Source organism: Sturnira hondurensis, unplaced genomic scaffold (genome assembly GCF_014824575.4).
Source record: "Sturnira hondurensis isolate 20B ecotype Veracruz unplaced genomic scaffold, ASM1482457v3 Scaffold0000648, whole genome shotgun sequence".
NCBI classification, from domain to species: Eukaryota; Metazoa; Chordata; class Mammalia; order Chiroptera; family Phyllostomidae; genus Sturnira; species Sturnira hondurensis.
Genome location: NW_028073279.1, coordinates 4786916 through 4809200, shown reverse-complemented (window position 1 = coordinate 4809200; position 22285 = coordinate 4786916). Strand labels below are relative to the sequence as shown.

Genomic DNA, 22285 nt, shown 5'->3' with positions numbered 1-22285 from the left:
AAATACCAGTACTATAGCCAGTAGTGTTCATGTGGCTAGTGGAAAACTTAGTATGACCCTTGGTTGGCATTGTATTTCCATTGTCATTGATTTGCCTCAAATGTTACTTTTTGTAGGTCTGCCAAGTTGTCTCAGGACATTTCAGCATCCTAAAAAAAATAAAGTAGCTATCATTGTTACTTTATGTATTCTCACTGTTGTTACATTTTTGTTTTTGCAGTCTCTTGCAGCAGATCAGTTGCTGAAGCTTATGAGTACTGTGGATCCCAAGTAAGGATTTTTTCTTTATTTCCAGTGATGATGTAGATATAGTGTGTGTCTGGAGAACAGTTACTTTTTGATAGCTATAAAGATAATTATGGCAAGGCGCAGAATACATAATTCATTTCTTTAGGAACAAGGAGAAAAACCCTTGTTTGTGAGATGGTAAGTCCATCTAAAAAGGGTTTTATTTATTGTAATTTGAGTCTTTCAAAATAATTATAAATAGCCCTGGCTGGTATAGCTCAGTGGATTGAGCACAGGCCTGTAAAGCAAAGCATTGCAGTTCGATTCCCAGTCAGGGCACATGCCTAGGTTGCAGGCCGGTTCCCTGCAGGGGATGCACGAGAGGCAACTACATAATGATGTTTCTCTCTCATGCTTTCTCTTTCCCTTCCCCTCTCCTGAAAATAAATAAGTAAAATATTTAAAATATATATATTTGAAAAAATAATTATAAATATCCTGAAATAATGGGAAAATAGCTGAAAAATTATCTTTAGTTGATACATGAAAAGTACTATTATATTGAATAGTATTGAATACCTACTATATTGAATACCTACTATAAGCTTGTGCCTTACAGTATTTGTACTCTAGTCAGGAAGGGAAACATTAATATAGTGAAGCATGTGGATCCAACTAGAGGAAGTACAGAGGTGCTGTGGAAACATTACAAAGACAGGAACTTAGTTTGAAGATCAGAGAAGCTACGTCCTAGCGCATGATTAGGAGTTAGGAGACGGGAGAGAGGGAAATAGCCTAGAGCCAAGGATTCGTGACATAGGTCATAATAATGACCAACATCTTTAGGTGCTTTGGAAATTTCTCTACATGCTGTAACTGTTATATTTCCTATTTAGTGGACATTTAAGAAAGTCATAGTCATTTTAATTGGTAATTTCTTGGTATTTTAAGTTTGGACTAAATGCTTTTTCTCCTTGGTGAAAGTCACTATCAGTAAGTTGGAGAGTATAGGAAGAAGGAGGACAGAATCATTTTACTGTAGTACTTGACTTTTTTCTTAAAAGTTATTAGATAAAACCCAAGTATGTGCCTGTCACCCAGTTTATAAAATATCATTGATAAAGTTGAAATTCCCTGTGTACCCATTTTTATTTACACTTCCCACTTTCTCTACAAATAACTATTGACTTAAATTTGGTGTCTAATTTTTTTCTCAAATGTACAGTATAAATATAAACCCTTAAAGGTACATCTTTAGCCTCTTCGATCAGGAATTTCATATACTTTGGCCACTGCCCATTTCAGGTATCTTGAGTCATTAAAATGCAGGAGCTATTAAACATTCAAAAGGGTACTATATGGTGTGTTTCACCCCCCAAAATTGGATTCTCCCCTTCTTTTTGCAAGGAATGTCTTACTAAAATGTTATATGAAGCACTTACATATTTATTTGAAATGCTGTTGTGCATTTAAAAATATTCCTGGTCTCAGTTCTTGGTTCTGTTTCAGGTTGAATCATGTAGCTGCTGGTCTTGTTTCACCAAGTCTGAAATCAGATACCTCTAGTAAAGAGATAGAGGAAGCCATGAAGAGAGTACGAGAAGCACAGTCCCTAATTTCTGCTGCCATAGAACCAGGTAAAATATGTTGATGCACTCATGTAGGGTCTTAAATTATATGATTGTGGGCAAAAATGATTATTGCACCCAGCCCAGGTAGCTCAGTGGGTTGAGGTGTTGTCTTGTGCACCAAAGTACAGGTGCTTTATGTGTATTATGTCATTAAATTAATAAAATAACTAATTACCTGAAAGTCACATGTCAAATACTAGGAGCTTTTAGATTCACCGCTGGATCTCTGGCTCTAAAGCTAGAAGACCTTGCTGCAGCTGTTTTCAATGAAAACTTATAACTGGAATGATTTAAAGTGGTTTTTCTTATGATTTTTTCTCCAGGGCTTTCTGTTAATTATTAATAACAACATTAAGAATAACATGGATTCTATTAGTGAAAAATGGTCTGAAAGTAAAAGAGGAATTAATTCTCACTTTGATGATTGTCCATAAATCCAGTGTTTTTATTTCTCTTGCTACATCTTAAGTCAATTTCTAGATTTATCTCCTACACTTGCACAGTTGAAAATTGGTGAGGAAGAAGAGATGGAGAGAACAAGCTTCCTGAAATCCAATTCCTTCACAGAAGTATAGTGAGAACAGTACTTGAATGACTTTCTGAATGCTAGGCCCAAATATTGAGCCTGTTTGTCAACCACTTTGATCCAAATACACATGAATTTATTTATTTAGCAAAGACTCATAAAGCTAAACGATAAAGAAAGAAGGGACATTTTGGTAAACCTAGAGTTTAAAATGTGTATATATTATTAAATATTTATTTACATACTAGGTATTTGCCAGGGTGGGGCAACCCGTGTAGTAGCTGCATTGTGGTGCTGTATGTGGGGGAGGGATCCAAGAGGGAATAGGACCACTTGCTCAGCTCTTAGCTGGCTTTCAGTCACTTCCCTGGCAACCCACAAGCATACTGGGCTCTTGCGCTAATTCCCAGGTGGGCAGGTTTGGGTACATTGTAGGATTCTATGGGTCTCTCCAACAAACTCTCCTGTGAGGCTGGGAGTTTTCTCCTGCTGCTGCCTCCATCCCCACAGGTGTTTTCAGTCATTGACTTTGAGGCTTTATTTCCCTGTACTGGAACCCTGGGTTTCGCAGTCGGTCTCTCGCTCCACTTGTTCTTGGTTTATCTGCACACAAGTGTGGGACTGCCTGCTCCACCATTTGCTGCCTCACCTGCCCCAGTCCTCCAGCTGCCACCTTGCCCCATGTGTCCTCTCCATTCTGGGTGCCCGTCTCCCCCCTCCTACCCATCTGGATGAATGTTTCTTCTGTAACTCCTTGGTTGTCAGACTTCTGTACAGTTTAATCTTCTTGCAGTTCTGGTTATTTTGTTGTTTTAAAGTCTGTTGTCCTTTTGGTTGTGCAAGGAGGCAAAGTATAGCCTCCAGTATGGAGCCGTAGGGCCAGCAAGGTAACGTTTTTCATAGATTATTTTATGGACAGCACTTGATAGCTTCCCAAGTCTAAAAATGAAATCTGCAATTTGACTAGCTAAAAACCAGAAGTCTAATTTGGATCTTCCAAAACCCTGTATAACTTGTATCACTTCAGTAAGTTTCAACATTTTGATTGTAAAATGGTCACTTGTAACTTTTAAGGATTATATGTAACACTGAGAATTAAGATAAAGAAATTCTTAGATAAACTCCTGAGTGGAATTTATTGATTTGGTGATTCTAAAATCTGGGATTTTTTTTCCTTTTAAATCCAGATAAAAAAGAAGAAAAACGAAGGCACTCAAGATCGAGATCACGCTCTAGGAGACGGAGGACTCCCTCATCTTCTAGGCACAGGTTAGGTTGATTGCTTTTGGTATTCAGTTGTGCCTTAGACAAAGGTCATTTCTACATGTCACATCCTTCTTAATTTGCTGCCTCGGCTTCTCTAGCAGCTCCTAGGTAAAGTGTTTGTTAGTGACAAGTACTGTTAGCAAAGTGTTTGAATAAATGTTCTCACATATATAAAATGGAAAAAGGGTATGGGCTAAAATAGAAGATTGATACTTTAAACCCCAAAATATTCAGCTGTAGGAGGAAGGCTCTGGGACTTAAGCACTAACCTGAGTTAGTTCTGTGAGAACTGCACTTGAAGCTTTTGAATTCTAGTTCTGGCTTTTCACTGGACTCTCCTAAGACTTAAGTTGGACGGTCATCATGTAGCACAGTATCCCTCTAATGCATGAATAGTTATTTGCAAATCACACAAGTTACTGTCATTTTGAGGTGGTTTTTTGTATTATTAGATGTACTGATAGTATAATGTTATCCTTCCTAGAGTAAGACTAAGTTTATTCTCTTTTCCATGTGATATCCTGTATGAATTTGTAAGGTTCTTTATACTAGTGGCTCTCAGTCTTGCTGGTATTAGGGCCTTTATACTTAATAGAAAGTTTGAGAACCTCGAATAGTGTTTACATTGGTTATAGGTGTTTTTATGTAGGCCATAATTAAAATTTAAAACTACCATTTAAAAATAATGACAGTAAACTCATTCATATTCACACAACTTTGAAACTAAACTTTTAAAGAAAATTAGAAGAGTGGCTTTGTTTTACTTTTTTGCAAATTTCTTTGATGTTTACCATATAGACAGGATTTTACACTCAACTTATTACTACAGTATATTTTGGTTATTATGTAGAGAAAATGGCTTCACATGAACATAGCTAGAAAAGACAAGTTATTTTATAGTCTTCAGGTAAATTGCAACCACTGTTCTTTGGTTAACAATAAAACTTGACAAGTGATAGTTTCTTAAAAGATAGTTGCGATGGGGAATTCGAAACCATAAAGGAACCTCTCATACAGTGATACATGAAGATCTGTTGACCTTCCTTAACACTCTGAGTGGGTCTTTTTTCCAGACATACTTTTGCAAAATTGTGCATTGGTGATTTGCAAGATAATCAACTTGTTACTCCATGCAAGTTTTCAAATGTTGACACATTTTTGCTATGACAAAAAAAAATTTGATATTTAGTGCTACCACCACCAATCTCATCAGAAAATGCGGTCCATCCATTCACAATAGTGGGTTCAAGTTTTCAAAAATTTTCTCTTTGAAAACTCAGATTTTTATCATTGGCAACAAATTGAGTTTTTCCCTTGAAATGATAGTATTCATTCATTTTTCAAGAAAATGGCTGCCAAATACCCAAATCTGAACAACCATAGTTTACCAGTTCTTTCAAGTAAAGGTAATGTTTCATGGGCAAGACAGTTTAAGCTCAAAATTTGGTCCAAAATTGCCTCCTTTGATAGAGCCATTGAAGTTTAGTAAGTATCAGAAGTGATCCATCCATACTTCCCATTTTAATTGTATAGGATATTGCTCAAGGGACTAGATTTAATATTAACTACTCAACAATAAATAATAGAACTGCTTTAGTAGAACTTGTGACAAGTTATGTAATACTTGTTAATGCTTTATCAAAGATATCCCTTGTGAAAATGTTTTTGTTTTTTCTTTTACCTCAAGTGCTTACCACAAGTGGCAGTGAAGAATGCAGTGTCTACTAAGGCAGTTCAGTTGCCACTAACTTAGTTTGTGATAAGGAGTTGCCAGTACTTTACCCCAGCATTGCTATTGGACCATTAATACAAATGTCAACACAGTGAAAAACGGCAAATATATCTGTTATTTTGACAATAATTTTGACTTCATGGACCCCATAACATTATCAAGTCAGTTCTTGGCCAGTATCTTCATCTAGTCAGCTGCTATAGTAGAAATTCCGTAGACTGGGTGGATTATAAACAGAGATTGTCACAGTTCTGGAGGCTGAGAAGTCCAAGATCCAAGGTATCAGCAAATTGGTGTCTCATGAGGACCTACTTATTTATAGTGGGCCATCCTTTTGCTGTGTCCTCAAATGGTAATGAGCAAGGGGTCTCTAAGATCTCTTTCAGAAGGACATTGCTTCTACTCATGGAAGGCTGCACCCTCTTTACCTACTCACCTCCCAAAGATCCCACCTTAAATTATCACTTTGGGGTTTGGGTGTTGCATACAAATTTTAGGACAGACATTCATTCCATAGCAAAATATTAACAGTGATTGGCCTATCTGGCATATCTATCTTTTGTGTTAACCTACTTTCCTTCAGCTTACCTTATTCTTAAAGATGCCTTTTATAAACCCAAGACAGGATCTGTTACAACTCTTAAACCTTGAGAATTGAGAAGTTCCCTATTGGTCCCAAGGTGTTAAATAAAACCAGTTAAGACATTCAGGGTTTTTTACTTACACAGTCTAGCTTTTCTTTCCACACCTGTCATTTACCGACCCAAAACAGTTAACCACAGTACTGCTTGCCTGAACATAACCTCTTTATGCTTTCAAGTTTTTGCTCATGATGTTCCTTTCTGCCTAATGCTTTTTCATATCTTTACCTAATACTTTCTCATATCCACCTGAGGAACTCCTTTTTCTATGTTCAAAACACTAACTTTTGTGAAGTGTTGATACTACTAAGAATTCTAGTCTTCCAGGTCATTGTTCTCATAGTTTTTGGTTCTTTGCTAGTGCTTTTTTAAATCTTTGTTTTGTTTTTTAATTCCTCACTTGAGGATATATATTGGTTTGGGGGGCAGAGGGAGACAGACATCAATCAGTTGCTTCTTGTATCCACCCAGACTAGGATCAAACCCACAACCTTTTGGCATATGTATAGTAAATATTTGGTGATTGATAGATTTAACCTGCAATAGTGAGGAATCAAATAAGAACATTCTGAAATGCTACATAATGTGAAAGTTGTATCTTTTTTTGTTTTGTTTTTTTCCTCTAGCAGTATTTTTTTTAAGTTCAGTATTGTAGTTTCATTGGGTACAGGATTAGTATGAAGAGTTGAACAAAAGGTATTACATAAATCTGGGGTAGCAAAAATGTTCATTGTGTGGACTAAAGAGTGGCAACACCTGGAAGAAAATGATCCTCATTTCTTGATGGTTAGCCCCATGTATCTGATGAGTCTTATCTGATGCTCTATGAAATAGTCACAAACAGGACTAGTCTTTTTACATTTATCTGTATATGTTGGCTTTCTTTTATTAGGCGATCAAGAAGCAGATCAAGAAGGAGATCACATTCTAAGTCAAGAAGTAGGCGACGATCCAAAAGTCCAAGACGGAGAAGATCTCATTCCAGAGAGAGAGGTAGAAGGTCAAGGAGCACATCAAAAACCAGGTACACAGACAGTTAATACTGGGTGAAAAGACATTTTAGACTTCCCAAGACCCCAAATACTGTGCTACTTAATGACAAGAGGTGGTAATAGGAGATAGGCCTAGACTGGGAAAGAAACATTATAAAGTTTGATGAGGCTAACAGGATGCATTTTGCATCTCTATTTGAATTATTACATTAAATTTATATTAATATAGTAAGTCACATTTGTATTCTTGTTTCCTTTGTAAACCTGAGGTTTCTACTTACAGCTGAAAACCTAGGTAAGATTTCTTTGTACTAGGACAGCTAAGAATTCCTACTACCTCCCTTCATTTCCTTTTTCCATTCAACCACCACTAAGGGTCGGTTTAGTGCTACCAGCCATTTCTCATGGAACGCCAAAGAGTTTATCGTAGTCAACCATGCTTTGATTCATTTTTATACATGTAATCATAAGCACTTAAAAATATTTATTAAGATTTGTTATATGCCAGAGACTGAATCATAGTTAGTCTTTTATCTCATGATTTGGGACCAGTAGAGAGTTAAAGTGAGGATTTATTAAAAAACAAATATCTCTACCCTAACATTTTATTTCAACTTTGAACACGCATTCAGAAATCAGTCTTTTTCATTTAAGGCAAAAACCTTTTAAATTGGTATGCCTAGCCTTGAGTAACAAATACCAAACCAGTCTTTTCCTTTGAACCGCTTTATGGTGGCAAGGGAGCTCTGTCACTGGAAAAGTGCCTAGTTGCCTTTTTCTTCTATATAGTTGTCACACACAGTTTCACAACAATCCTATGCCTCTTAAATTTTTTGCCTTATTTTTCTAGAAGCAGTTCTTCATACTGCTTCACCAATTTATGTATTTAATTATGTAATAAAGGACAGCAGGAGCCAACACAATTTATTCTTGGTAAAATATTATTCACCTGGAACCATAAATTCCAGGATAGCTTTGCTGCATGTTCATTGTGTAACAGGGTTTTATGTCATGTTTTACAGAGTGGGTCATCTCTTCAAACAAATAAGCTTCCTTAATAAAGCACCTATCATGTAAAGAGGAATTAGTCAGTCATTATTTTCCTCAACTAGCTTTACACCAGTAAAAGGATGAATGTACATACGAAGTGATTGTTAGTGTGTGATGTTGAAAGGCTCGATTGAGAAGTGACTCATTAGTATTAATTTGAGATAGATTTGATTGGATCCAATGAGTGGGGCATGGTTTCAGGTAGAGGATGTTGTTAGACTTAGCATGGATTATTGAAATAACAAGTGTTTTGGTGTAGGAAGACGAGGAAATGAGGTAAAAAAAAAAATTTAAGAAGACAAATGAACAGGAAGATTTATTGCTTACAACTAGGAATTTGCGCCTGATCCAGAGGACATAGAGCCATAGTAGGTTAGGAAACAGAAATCAGCTGAGAGAAAGGACAGTTGAAGAGCCTAGAGATAATAAAACTGTGGATGTTTATGCCAGACAACCAAGAAACTCTTCAATACCCTTTGTCATTTCTCGTCAGTATACTTTGTTCTATTGGAGTAGAAAAAGTTTTATTTAGAAAATAGGATTTTTTTAAAAAGATTTTTATCTCAAATAATGCCCCTTGGATTAATTACATTTCGATATAGTATTTATTAGACTAACATTCGTACTTTAAAAATAGAATTAGGTCTCACAGTGTTTTTGTTTTTATTTGTAGCACTGTATAAATTTATATTAGTTGAAATTTCTAATGCATTCATAAATTTTGTTCATTGATTAGAGACAAAAAGAAAGAAGACAAAGAAAAGAAGCGTTCCAAAACACCACCAAAAAGTTATAGCACAGCCAGACGGTCCAGAAGTGCAAGCAGGTAAGACATTTTGAGTTCTTGGCATTTTTTAAAAAACTTTGTTTGCAAGGATATACTGCAATATACAATATTCTGTGAACATTAAATGTTTCGCAATAGCTACAGCAGTGGGGAAAAGTTGGTTTACAGCTGTGAGTGAGCAAAACACAGTTTATTCTTGTGTTATTTATTTATCTTTCTTGTACTAATTGTTATGTTATTTTCTGTATGAACAACTGTAAACTTACTTTTGCCCATCTCTGTACATGCTTTATTATTAACAATTTTTAGAGGCAGTTTATGGAGAATAACCTCAAATTAATCTTTTTAATATTTATGATGTGTGGAGTATATTTGAAATAACATGGAATTCAACAGAGGTCAGTTTTTATGTTTGCTGTATGCATTTCACATCCTGATTTGAATTACTATGTTAAAGCCCTGGCTGGTGTAGCTCAATGGATTGAGCGCGGGCCTGTGAACCAGACCATCGGAGTTCAACTCCCAGTCAGGGCACATGCCTGGGTTGCAGCCCAGTTCCCGGCAGGGGAAACACCAGAGGCAACCATACATTGATATTTCTCTCCCTCTCTCCTTCCCTTCCCCTCTAAAGATAAATAAATAAAAATATTTTTTAAAAAAAGAATTACTATGTTAAATTTATTAAGTCATATTTAAAACATCAACATGTTACTACTCAAGAATTTCCCCCTCCCCCCATGTGTAGTGGTTCATTGATAAAACAATGGGAAACAGTTATAATTTGTATCATTCTTAGAGTTGTATTTCTGTCTTCAACCTGCCATAGTATGAAAATTTAATGTTACACACTTTACTCCACAGGAATATATTTTTCACATTTAACATGGGAATTATATGAAATTCATGAAGGCTGGCCATACTTAATTTCATTGTCTTCCAGCCTAGTTTACACATTTTGCTGCAGTGTTTGTTTTCTTACTTTGTTTATTAAATGCTAAGAGATTCATTCTATGTACAAAAATTAATTCAAGATGTTGAATAACTTAAATGTAAACCTGAAACTGAAACTCAGAAGAAAACACTGAAGTAAATCTTTTTTTTTTCTTTTTTTTTAAATTTTGTTTCTTTATTTATCTTTAGAGGGGAAGGAGAGAGGGAGAGAAACATCAATGTATGGTTGCCTTTTGTGCGTCCCCTGCTGGTAGTTAGCCTGCAAGGAACTGGCCTGCAACCCAGGCATGTGCCCTGGCTGGGAATCGAATTGGGATCATCTGGTTCGCAGGCCCGCGCTCAATCCACTGAGCTACGCCAGCCAGGGCCGGGAGGTTTCTTTTTTTTGTTTCTTCTTTTTTTTTCTTTTTTTTCCCCCTACTTCTTTTTTCTTCTTGTTCTAGTTGGTTGGTTTTTGGTTCCTTATGTTCCAAATCATTGATTTGATTCTTCGCTTCATCCAGTTGACTGTTTTCCTGTAAATTGTTCTTTATTTAAATTAGTGTATCCTTTGTTTCTGACTAGATCTTTTTTATATTGTTCTTTATTAAGTTCCTTGAGTATTCTTATAAAGTGTTTTTTTCTTTAGCTTTTTAAAAAAATCTTATCTTTGATTTGGGCCATGTTTCTTTGTGTCCTCCTGTTTATTTCTGTGTATTAGGTAGAGCTGCTTTGACTCCCATGCCTTGGTAGTGTGGCCTAACGTAGTAGGTGTCCTATGAGGTCCAGTGGCATAGCTTCCCCTGTCACCCAAGCTGGGTACCTAAGGGGAGACCTACATGATGGCTGAGTGTACCCTCCTCTTGTAGGTGACAAACAGGACAAAGGGGGGAGGGATTGACCCAGGCCATTCAGCTTGCAAGGACTTGCTGTTACCACTGACCACCGTCTGCTGTCTGTGGAGGTTTCCTGGGTGGTGCAAGCCAACATGAGCCCCGACCTGTGTTCTGCCCGGAGCCACCCTGCCTGAGCTATAAAGCACGTTGAGATGGCTGCTACTTATACTAGGCTTGGAGATTCGCAGGCAAAGCCAAGTTGTGAATCTAGGCTGGCTGTTGCTAGCCCTGCCTGGTGCCACTTAGCAAGAGGTATAGGGGTTGGAGCTCACTGAGGCTGGTTGTTGCTGGCTATTGCTTGTATGAAAAGATTTAGGCAGTTGTGAAGCATGAGCCAAGACAAGCCATTCATATGGAAAAGTCAGGGCTAATAGTTTTGGTGGACCCTCATAAGTTGGGTGGGAGGGAGTTTCCAGGAATCTCCAGTGAGGGGCAAACAGTGTTAGCCAGGCTGATGGAGTCTCAGATATGTCACCTGCCTGCTGGCTTTGTGGGGAGAGGGCTCAGAAAAGGGACCATGGCCTCTACCTTTCTGTCTGAGAAAACACTGTCCCTCAGCTAACATCTTGATGCCAAACACTTAAGTTCCTCCCTGTGTACTGCTGGTGCCTTTCAAGTTGCTACCCTGGTGCTGGGGCTTAGAGGGAATTGAGTAAGTAGTGGGCCTCTTTGCACCCATCTTGTTTGGGACTCTGTGCTTCCTGGACAGAGTAAGGCTGTATATGGATTCTTTAAGAGGAACTGCCCGGGACTCCAGAAGTTTCTTCCACTGACTCAATCCCTGCTGGTTTTTGCAGCCAGAAGTTATAGGGACTTATCTTCCTGGCATTCGAACCCTGGGCTGTGGAGCCCAGTATGAGCTGGGACTCCTCACTCCTGAGATATCCCTCCAAATTTTTCCAAATGTTTCTCTACCGTATATAGGTGTGGAACCAGCCTGTTCCACATCCCCACCCCTCCTACCAGTCTGGGTGGATGTGATTTCTTTTGTTTTGTAATTGTCAGGCTTCCATTCAACTTGATATCTGACAGCTTTGAGTGATGGTTCTGTATTTTAGTTGTAATTCTGATGTTGCTGATATAATGTCTTTAAGAAGAACTGTTGGAAATTAGCGGTCTTGAGGGCATCAAAGGAAAGGCATATAGTGTGATAAAAATTATGCTTTATTATTATTAGATCTTTGGCCCAAAATAGTACGTGAAAATGGGCATTTCATTATCAGAACCCTGTTGTCAGAGACTCTAATGGAGCTCTGTCATAGACCCATCTATTGTGATGTGTCTGCATTTTAAAGTCTAGCTTGTACGTTTGTGGTTGTAGAGAGAGACGACGACGAAGAAGTCGCAGTGGCACAAGGTCTCCTAAAAAGCCTCGGTCTCCGAAAAGAAAATTGTCTCGCTCACCCTCCCCTAGGAGGTAAGAATGTTAATGGTTTAGATCTGTTCTGTTTTTCAGATACATACTTTTGAGAAAAATGCTAATGAATGTGCTTTTACTTTCCTTTTATGTCTTGAGACTGAATTATAATAAACTCTGCTGAGGATTCGGCATTTTAGACCTGTTACCAAATTAATCTTGCTGTTCATAGCATGTATCATTGTTTTGAAAATGTGTCTTTGCCATCCTCTTAATTTTTAATTGATTGATTTTAAGGAAAGGAACAGGGAGAAACATTGATTTCTGTTGTTGTTCCACTTAATTATGCATTTATTGGTTAATTCTTGTATGTGCCCTGACCCGGATCAAACCCTCAACCTTGGCATATTGGGACAGTGCTCTAACCACCTGCGCTCCCCGGCCAGGGCTCTGGTGTCATCTTTACACCATGTAAACTTGGTCAAGCTCAGCATCTAAACAAGTTTAAACGTAATGCAATGCTTACAGGCAAAACTTCAAGTGTATCCTTTAAAGCATCTTTTTTTTTTTTTGAGAACATTTTACTGTTATCCTAGGCATAAAAAAGAGAAGAAGAAAGATAAAGACAAAGAAAGAGGCAGAGATGAAAGAGAACGATCAACAAGCAAGAAGAAAAAAAGCAAAGAAAAGGAAAAGGACCGGGAAAGAAAATCCGAGAGTGACAAAGATGTAAAAGTATGTCTACAAACTAATTTAGTTTGGTATTTGGGGTGGTACCAATACTTTAAGAAGTGATTTTTCTGTGAAGACGTTTACTTTTATTATTCTCCTTGGCAAAGCAGGTTACACGGGATTACGATGAAGAGGAACAAGGGTATGACAGCGAGAAAGAGAAGAAAGAGGAGAAAAAACCAACAGAACCGGGTTCCCCTAAAACAAAAGAGTGTTCTGTGGAAAAGGGACCTGGTGATGCACTGAGAGAATCCAAAGTGAATGGGGACGATCATCATGAGGAAGACATGGATATGAGCGACTGAACGCATCCGCCTTGGGAATCCCGCTGTACACATGCATCAGTGTCATTCCTTTGTGATTTCTTAATGCTGTGTTTGTTCATCTCAGACCTAGATGTATACAGCTCTGAGCTACAAATGGTTATAAAGCTCCTGATGTTGATATCATTTACATCCAAAAGCTTTTAGGAAATGATACATGGGTAACCAATCCTTGACATGGTGAAATCTGATTGAGTAATAACCAAGCAGTTGTACTATTCTGGTGCCGCTTCGTAACAGAGATGAAAAGCTGCATGCATCTACAGCAGGCATGGATTGTTTTAGTTGTATGATCTCCTTTAAGTAAGTTCACTTATAGTATTTCTAGGATTTGATTCATTGCCGTAATAGAGCCATGTAGGGAATGCACTGATTGCATGTTAATTGTGGCAGGAATATCCTAAATGTCATTAAACCCCAACATGATGGATCTACTTATGGTCTTGTTTGTTGACATGACAAATTAACATCCTTATAGTTACACCTGGAAATAAGCATTTGAATAGATAATCCTTTAAGCCTTGTGGCTGAATTTTTGTGGCTTTTGTTTAACTTTGAAAGGTTATATATGCACTAACCTTTTTTGATGGCTGCTTCAGCTTTCATTACAGAAACAAGATTTCAAAAGAAACTGTCTTTGGCAGTGAGTAAATAAGCATATTTTGAAGTAGAGTTGTATACTTTTTCATAAGGTGTTTCGGAATTTTTTTTCCTGAAATAATTTATTCTACACCTACATCAGTGAAAGGTATCCAGAGTCCATCTGTAAAGGAAAATTATCTCTTGTCCTGATTTTCAATTTTCCACTTTTATTCATTTGTTTTAATATGTGTTGGAAAAAAGGGGTAGTGCATTTTAAATTGACCTTCATATGCTTTTAAAATGTACTTGATAATGTACTTTTAATTTGAGCTAAAGTTGTATAAAACCAATAAATTTGTGTTAGTGTTACTGCAGTAGTAATCCTGTGCCCACAGTGATTCCATGTTAAATGCAAAGTAGTATGGCAACTGTTTTCTTAGTTACAGGAGTTTTGAGCTTCACTTTTGTGCAGTAAAAACAAGAGTAGGCTACAGTCTGTGCCACGTTGATGTACAGTTTCTGAAATTGTTTTACAAGACTTTGATAATAAAACCCTTAAACTTATGTTCATTTTCCTGTAAAACTGTATTTGTATTTATTTACAAGTTATTGAATGTATGACATTTACCTCATTTCATTTTACAAATTCCCCTTTCAATCTACATACTTACATATGATAAAAAGCTATCACTGTAGTGATTAGTTGCCATCAAAATTGTCAAAGTTGATTTAATATCTATCTAAAACAGTCTGTTTCTTAGTATACAGTCCTCATATTTTGGGTGTAGGGATTGGGTTCAGTGAAGCAAAGAACTTGGTAAACAAATCCCACCTATATCTAGTAAATTTATTTTCTCAGTGAGATAATTTGCCTTTATTAAAACAGTATAGCAACTGTCAAAGGTCTGTATCTACTGTACAGTACTAAATAGTATATTCATTTATGACATGAGTAGGACTTAGAGTAGTGGGATTAAGGGGAAAATGAAACTTGGAAGTATAGTTTTTATCCAAGTTTGATAATTTTTTAACTTTTAAAATTGAAATGCCATATAGAAAAGCAGCATTGTTGTTTTTACAGTTTGTAGTAACTTTTTAAAGATTTTATCAAAAGGAATTTTGTCTAAGAAGTTCTAGTAATGGTCCTAATGATCATTTTAAACCAGTTGATAGCAAATGGCATTTACTTAAACCTACGAATCTTTTTTAGTAAATAAAACCATAATGACGTTGCCATTTTTGTAAAGCAAAAACAAGTAAAACCTAATGTTACTCAGTCTATTTCCTCGCTTTTGATCAGTGAATACAAATATACTTTTCAAAAGGGATTAAGAAATTTTTGGCTAGAAAATAGTGCAACTGATTTAAGATAATACATAGTGAAGGGAATCCATACTTAGGTTATTTTTCAGTGAACATGTTATGCACAAGACTAGAGCTGGACAGGGACAAGCCTTCACAAGATAATCAGCTGAGGTCAAGTGAATCCTGCCTCCACACTGAGTTTTGCTCTGTATTTAGTAGTAACCGATAAAAAATAAAGGTGGTTTTCTTAGAAAAAGTGTTTGTCCTATTTGCTTAATTCCTTCAGGAGTGAATGAAAGGTAGTGGCTGTGTAAGAGTCTGGTCATGAGATTGAGTTGTATTTACAGGTGGGGAGAACTGCGTTATGTTCATTTTCCTAATTATAAGACAGGATTGGTACCTACCTTGCAATGTAGTTGGTAGTTAGGAATTAAAGTGCGGGCCTGTGTTGCCTGGGTCAATAAAAATGGTACCTGCTATGGGAGTTTTTCAAAATTACAATAAATGGGGGTAATGTTTTTTAGCCAAAGCACTAAGATACATGTTACACAGATAAGACTAAAAAGGCCATGTTGCCCTTGTCATTTTTGTGAAGATGAGTTCAGTAAGTTTCTGGGTAGTGATTACAGTGTATTTGCGTGGAAGATAGGTCAATGTTGGGTACTTACAAACGAGGCTTCTGCTGGAACAGTACAAACTAATTTTACCGGAAGTTGCATCATAACAGTTAAATTCAGGTGTGGCTATCATAGGGACTTCACAAGCCAACTTTTCCTCTGGTAGACAATACTCCCATCGTCATTTGGGCTCAAGATCAACAGGCTTAGGATCAATGCTGCTTCAAGATTGACATCTTTTAAACTGAATTTGAGATTTGTTTCTTGTCTTAAATTTAGCTGATGCATTTCATTCCTGTGATATCGATACGATAAGACTTCTCTAATCAAGAAGTAGTATCATACAGTCGTGTTTACTTTGGTTAAGTATGGATGTAATGGAAATGCTATTGGTACTTCTAAGAAACATCCAGAATGTCTTCCTAAGGCTTTATTAGTAGTAGTGTCTAAATGAGATTAATTCTGGAGTTGTAGATTTTTTTTTTACTGTTTTGATTTTGCTTCCATTTTCACTATATGTGAATTCATTTAGAAATGTTTAGCGAAAAAAGGATATACTGATTACCAGCAATCTAAGACAATTCACAGAATAAGGACATCATTTTCAAATGACGTCTTAAAAAATAATTGGGGAAGTGATGTGTTCATGTTCTTTTCAAAATGTCACTTAGGATATTTCCCCAGTGCACCGTCACTAAACCAGTGATGCTAAAATTCGTTATGATGTCTTTTTCTTAAAAGTTAAAGTACGATTTATGCATAAGAAATTAAAGGCCTACAGTCACACAAAAATGGAATGTTAAAATTCTCTTGCTTTAAATATTAAGTTTGGGAACACAAGCATGTAGATTAAAAACACTTTTCTGACCAGTCAGCATTCAATCAAAGCAGATCAAAAAGGTTTGTTACAGGTCATTTGACCTTAATTATGGGAGCTGGTTAAGTGGTCTCAAAGCTGTTTGTAGTCTGCATGATACTGGAGGTCACGATACTGGAGATTGAAGCCAACAGGTATTTGGGAAAGGAAGGTGGATAGTTGGAGAGGTAAGTTGGAACCACAAGCACAAGCTGGAACCAAGGATGGGCTGAAACACAGGTCTGACCTCATTGCTTCTGACCTGGGTGACAAGGCAGAATTCAGGACCCTTCATCACGAAACGCAGCACACATACCTAGCCCATAAGTCAGAGGCTGAAGGAGGAGATGAAGTGCTGAGTAACTGCAGGCCTGGGTCCCGCCTCCTCCCCAAGGGGCCAGCAGATAAGCCACAACGTGTGTAAGTTACAAAATTTCCAAAATTTCCGGCTTCACCTCTTTCCAAAACAACTCCACCACTCATTTCCATTCAAGCACCCCAGCCAGTCACTGTTAGCCACCTTTAGGGACCAAGAATACTATGAAAGGTATAGGTAAGTTAAGTGGTGGGTTTTATTTTGTTGTTTTAGTCATTTTCACCTGCAAAACATCAAATTCAGGAATGCCTGCCAAGTGCTTTCTTTAAAACCCTTAAGAGATGTTGCTTACGTATTCGCAGGTGCTGTTGCAAAAGTGAAATTGTAGCTGTACCACAGGTGCCATTATGACCATAAGTACTATTCTAAAATGAGCTTATAATTTTAGTTCATTACTAGGCAGCACTGTAAAAATGGCCACATGACCTGAAAATGCAATTTAATGCTTGAGATGGCATTTTTAGATAACGATCTAAGATCTTTCTATTTATTGCCCCAGATATGACATAAAAGGCTTTGCAAAAGTAGTTTTTGTTCATTCACAGTATGCAAATGGTTGGCTTCTAGCAAGATTAATTTTGCTATCTTTACAAGTGGGGTAATACCTCTGCCCTTTTGTCTCTGGGCAAGTTTCACTGTCAGTTTCCAGTTTCCATATAGAGCAACTCTGGTAAGGCTGCATTTTGTTCATTTAAGAAAACATGGTTAAGAAACCTTTTGCTCGAGTTAACAACAGAGGTATATTGTGTTCCATCCTAAGCAATAACTTCTCTCAATTTTAAAGGCAGGGCTTCAAATTCACATGATTTTGCACTGCAACTTTCTCAATCATGCTGAATGCAAATAACAGTAACATAAATGAGCAAAAGGAAGCACCCTTGGTTCCATCGGAAAATATTTACTGCAGCCCTTTTCCGTGCCCTTGAAACAGGATCACTGCTGTAGACTTGGTGAAAACTAGGGAGAAGGGGTCGCTGAATTACTCACTTCCTTATCTCAAGGTGAGAGTTATAAACTGCATGAACAACATAAAAATCCATTTCCATTAGTATGAGTGGGGCTCAATACCAGTGCTAAGAAGAAACCAACCAAATTGTTTTTCAGCTTCTGTCAGCTCTTACCTTCTCTAAAATGTTTTAATTTCCAGACCACCATATGTTCCTAGATTCACAATAATCAGAGCATCTACTTTATGCCTCCTTTTTATGAATTCTGACAATTCCCTATGAATATCTGCAGACCGAAGCAAATTGTCTGTAGGGAATTATTTAAGACAAGAATCACATCTCCTTCTGATACTGGTGGTGGAATGTCGAGCATTTCCAAACGGCCATTTAAGGTGATCGTTTTCATAGTCCCCCAAGATTAACCCTTTCTTCAATCAGAAGGCATATACAATTTTAAGAGCCTACATTACAAAATTTAGCTTTTCACGTGGAATTATTAAAATATATAGTGTTTTGACTTACTTCCTTGAAACACAACATATATAGCTTCATTGATTAACTGGATTAAAAGGCACATTTTGAAAAGTCTAATGTGAAAAGTTTATTTGCATTAATAACTTCCTTGTTTTTACCATCATAAGAGATACTGACATTTGCTTGTCCTTTATGATCAAATAAAAGACATTTGGAATGGATCATCTCTTTATACTATTCTTTATGAAAGAAAAAGATAAAGTTAAAAACAAAATCGAAGTGCAAAAGTTTTCAGTAGTTTTCCTATCTCCAGTGTACGCCAGCGAAATATTCACAGCTTTCAGGACACTGACAAATTCCAAGTTGCAACTAACCATGTTTTTTCCTCCCACTAAGTTGTCTGCACTAATTTTTAAAAATCTATAGTTTATTCCTGAAAGTATATCATTCTCACAAAGTAAGAGAGCCTAAAAGCGACAGTGATGACTGCCGTTCAGTGTCTCAAACCTCACATAATCACTGACAGGGTAATTCAATCTCTAAGTCACTTGATTTATAAGCATTCCCAAAATAATTGGGATCAACTTGTATTCAATAAACCTAGTCTGGGTTTACCATCTCTTTCCACAAAACTCAACAGACCCACATCAGGTAGTAAGTAATTGGTCTTTGAATTTTTAACTATGATTATTTTTCTTCATTATAAAATATATTTAATACAATGTCAAAATATGCAATGTAATATGTTATTAGCATGTAAGATGCAGCTTTAAAGATGTTTATTATAAAAATCTTATGATTGATGCTTTGGATTTGTAAATAATCATCTTTTCAATAAAGGTTTCTAAATTCATTCAAATTATTTAAAATCCTGGAAAAAGTTTAAGCTACTGGTCACTCTAAAAAACCTGACAAATGCATTCTGACACATTTATCAGGATACATTTTAAAATCATCTCTTCGGCTAACTCCTTTAATACAACATAACATATTATGACTGTTATACATATTCTCCCTAATTTACTTTCATTCTTGGACCATTAAACCATCTTGGAACAAACATGAAAAATTTTAAGTGCAAAATGAGTAATGCATGATTTTAACACTTTGAAGATAATTAAAACCAATAAATATTTTGTGACTTAAAAAAATAAACAGTAGGAATTATCAATCTTGTGTACATTTCTGGAATTTAACTTATAACAAATATAATTCTGTTAGCATATAAAACTGTTTTTACCTAACTTTGAAAGCATTAAATATGTAGGGATGTCCAAAATGTGGGTTGTTGCTTAAAACTGACACGCATCCTTATTCCACTAAAAACAAAACAATCAGAATGATATGTACTTATTAGGAACAAGTTTAAAATTTTGGAATTCTTTTAAAGTGCTGAGATTTGGAAGAGGACTATCTTTTAAGCATGCTGACCATACCCTATTATGAACACAAAAAAAAGACTTTAAAACTCAAGTTTAGAAAAAAAAATAGAAGTTCTATGAAAGGAAGATTAGTAACAAACATTTTCCATTGAAGAAAGAATTCAGGTAAAAACAAATAGCACCACAATGAATTGCACTAAGGTGCTAAAGGAGGTACCTTATTCCCTGCAGAGTGAACGCTCCTTCTGAAATGTATTGCAACATGTAAATGCAATTGTTTAATGGGTACCATTTGGTTCATTCATCTACAGAAAATTGCATTCCTTTATAGTTCATTATATTGAACAAACATTCAAATTACTGAACTATACATAAAGTTACATAGTTTACATTTTATGAAAACAAAGTGTGAAGGAATATTTATAAATGTCACCTTGAATATAAGATGACAAGTGTAAAAGGACTTCATATCTCTTAAGACATTTATGTTAATGGTCCAGGAGTGTTTTAAATATAACTATAGATATATTTATATGCATATATATTTCAACAAGAAGTGTAAAAATTTTAAAAACAAATCACAGCACTCATAGCTGTTTTACATAAGAAGTACTTAGGGTCATTAAGGTGTCAAACTATTACACTATAATATGTATATTTTTAAAAAGACTGAAAATGGCACATCAGGAAACTAGCTGAGATTCTTCTTAGAGGCCCATTTCATATCATATTACTGATGTGTCGATTCCTGTAATTCCCTTTTCTTCACTGAAAGTACGAGTCCCTTCCACTTTGCTTCACTTGCGAGGTCTCTGCACTCTCTGGCCTTCCTTGGTTAGGTGGCGTCATTTTCCACGTCAGTTAAAGATCAGGAAACCGGCTCGGGTCTTCCTTGTAGTCATCGGGTATAGTAAAGATGGAGCCATCAAATTCATCGTATCGAAACTCCTGAAAAGTCACAGTGGCTGTGATCGTAGGAAACACAGGTATATCTAGAGGACAATCAATGATAACACGGTTAAATGAAATGTTAATCTACTTATGCACTACAGGATACCATTAGAGATATCTATACTCCTTTAATGTAAAAAAAAAAAAATTACTCAAGCACCAGACCAATCCTAACATGTTTATTATTGAGTGTGTGTGTTTGGGGGAAGGATTCGGCTATTGGTGAGGAGGGGAAAAAAAAAAAGAAGCATCAAGAATTACATCAAAATTTCAAGGTCCCATTGCTTCCCAATCTTCTCGAAGAGTTGGGTGGTTGTGACAGAAACCAAATGGTCCACAAAGCCTAAATATATACTATATTTCAGGAAAAGTTTTAGTCATTGGATATACAACTGTAAATAAAAGAAAAACATCATGTATTTATGGAGATTACATTTTGGTTGGGAGATAGAGATAACAAATAAGCAAAAAACTAATTGTGCCCACGTGTCTAGAAGAACTAAAGCATAGTAGGGCGACAGGGAGTCCCAGTGTTTGAGGATGAGAGTTCTTAAAGAGGGTGCGCAAAGAAAAACTTAATAAAGTGGCCTTTCAGCAAAGACCAAACATAAGAACATCCCACAGTTGCCTGGAAGGAAGAAAATTCCTTCCAGGAAGAAATTTTACGGGAAGTAAATTCCTGGAATAAGTACAAAAGTCCTAAAAAGAAAGTGGTTTATTCTGGGAACAGCTAGGAGACCAGTGTGGCTGCAGCCACGAGTTGGTGGAAGATTAGCAGCAGATGAAGTCAGAAGGAAAAAAGGCACCAGGCCCAGGAAAAGTATTTGGCTTTCTCTCTGGATGAAATAGGAAGCCAATGGATGGTGTGAGCAGAGTAGTAACATATTATGGCTTAAGTTTTAGCACATAAAATGTAGTATAACAAGAAAGTCTTCCAATCCATGAGTATGGTATGCCTCTCCATTTGTTTAGATCTTCCATTTCTTCCATCAGTTTGTGTAATTTTCAGCATACAAATTCTGCACATTTTTCCTGGATTTACATCTAAATATATTTTTTTTTTACCAATTATATGTAGCATTTAATTTTTTTATTTTGGTGTCTATGTGTTCATGCTAACATAGAAAAATACAATTGATTATTGTTTGTATCCTGCCATTTGCTAAACTCACTTATTAATTTAACTTTTTTGGTAGACTCTTGGGGTTTCCACTTATTGAATCATGTCATTTGCAAATGGAGAAGGCTTTCTTTCTTCCTTTCTGCTCTGAATACCCGTTTTCCCCTTTATTCCTTCCTGCAATTTGCTACACTTTTGGTGTCTGCAAGCCTGTAGTCATATCCTGTTTCATTCCTTTTACTGGTATTTTGTGTTTTCTCTCTTTTATCATTTCGCTAATAATTTGCTGATTTTATTGGTCTTTTCAAAGAACCTGCTCTTTGCTTCACAGGCTTTCTCAATATATTTTGTTTTCTCTTTCAGTTATCTCTTTGCTTCATTCTTTCCTTCCTTCTGCTTGCTTTGGGTTTATTTTGGTCTTCTTTTTCTAAGTTCTTGAATTTTTTATACTTTATTTTTTTAAATCCTTGCCCAAGGATATATTTTTTATTGATTTTAGAGAGAGGGGAAAAAACAGTGATGTGAGAGAGAAACATCCACCAGTTATCTCCTGTATGCACCCCAACTGGGACCAAACCAGAAAC

The 22285-nt window shown here is 36.4% G+C and overlaps 2 protein-coding genes across 12 annotated transcripts in view; one reads left to right on the top strand and one right to left on the bottom strand.

The window, feature by feature from the left end:
* Nucleotides 1-14249, top strand: part of SRSF11 (serine and arginine rich splicing factor 11) — a 43819-nt gene extending 29570 nt beyond the window's left edge. For 3 of the 10 annotated variants that reach the window (XM_037042610.1, XM_037042618.1, XM_037042602.1), the window contains 8 exons: nt 221-270; nt 1738-1865; nt 3573-3654; nt 6917-7048; nt 8803-8892; nt 11980-12096; nt 12612-12771; nt 12876-14249. In XM_037042610.1, the coding sequence (XP_036898505.1) occupies nt 221-270; nt 1738-1865; nt 3573-3654; nt 6917-7048; nt 8803-8892; nt 11980-12096; nt 12612-12771; nt 12876-13073 (957 nt within the window). In that variant the 3' untranslated portion in view covers nt 13074-14249. The remainder of the gene's footprint in view (nt 1-220; nt 271-1737; nt 1866-3572; nt 3655-6916; nt 7049-8802; nt 8893-11979; nt 12097-12611; nt 12772-12875) is intronic. The other 7 variants (XM_037042664.1, XM_037042628.1, XM_037042655.1 and 4 more) reach the window with 7 other exon arrangements.
* Nucleotides 14008-22285, bottom strand: part of ANKRD13C (ankyrin repeat domain 13C) — an 86633-nt gene continuing 78355 nt past the window's right edge. For both annotated transcript variants that reach the window (XM_037042580.1, XM_037042588.1), the window contains one exon: nt 14008-20622. In XM_037042580.1, coding sequence (XP_036898475.1) covers nt 20492-20622 — 131 coding nt within the window. In that variant the 3' untranslated portion in view covers nt 14008-20491. The remainder of the gene's footprint in view (nt 20623-22285) is intronic.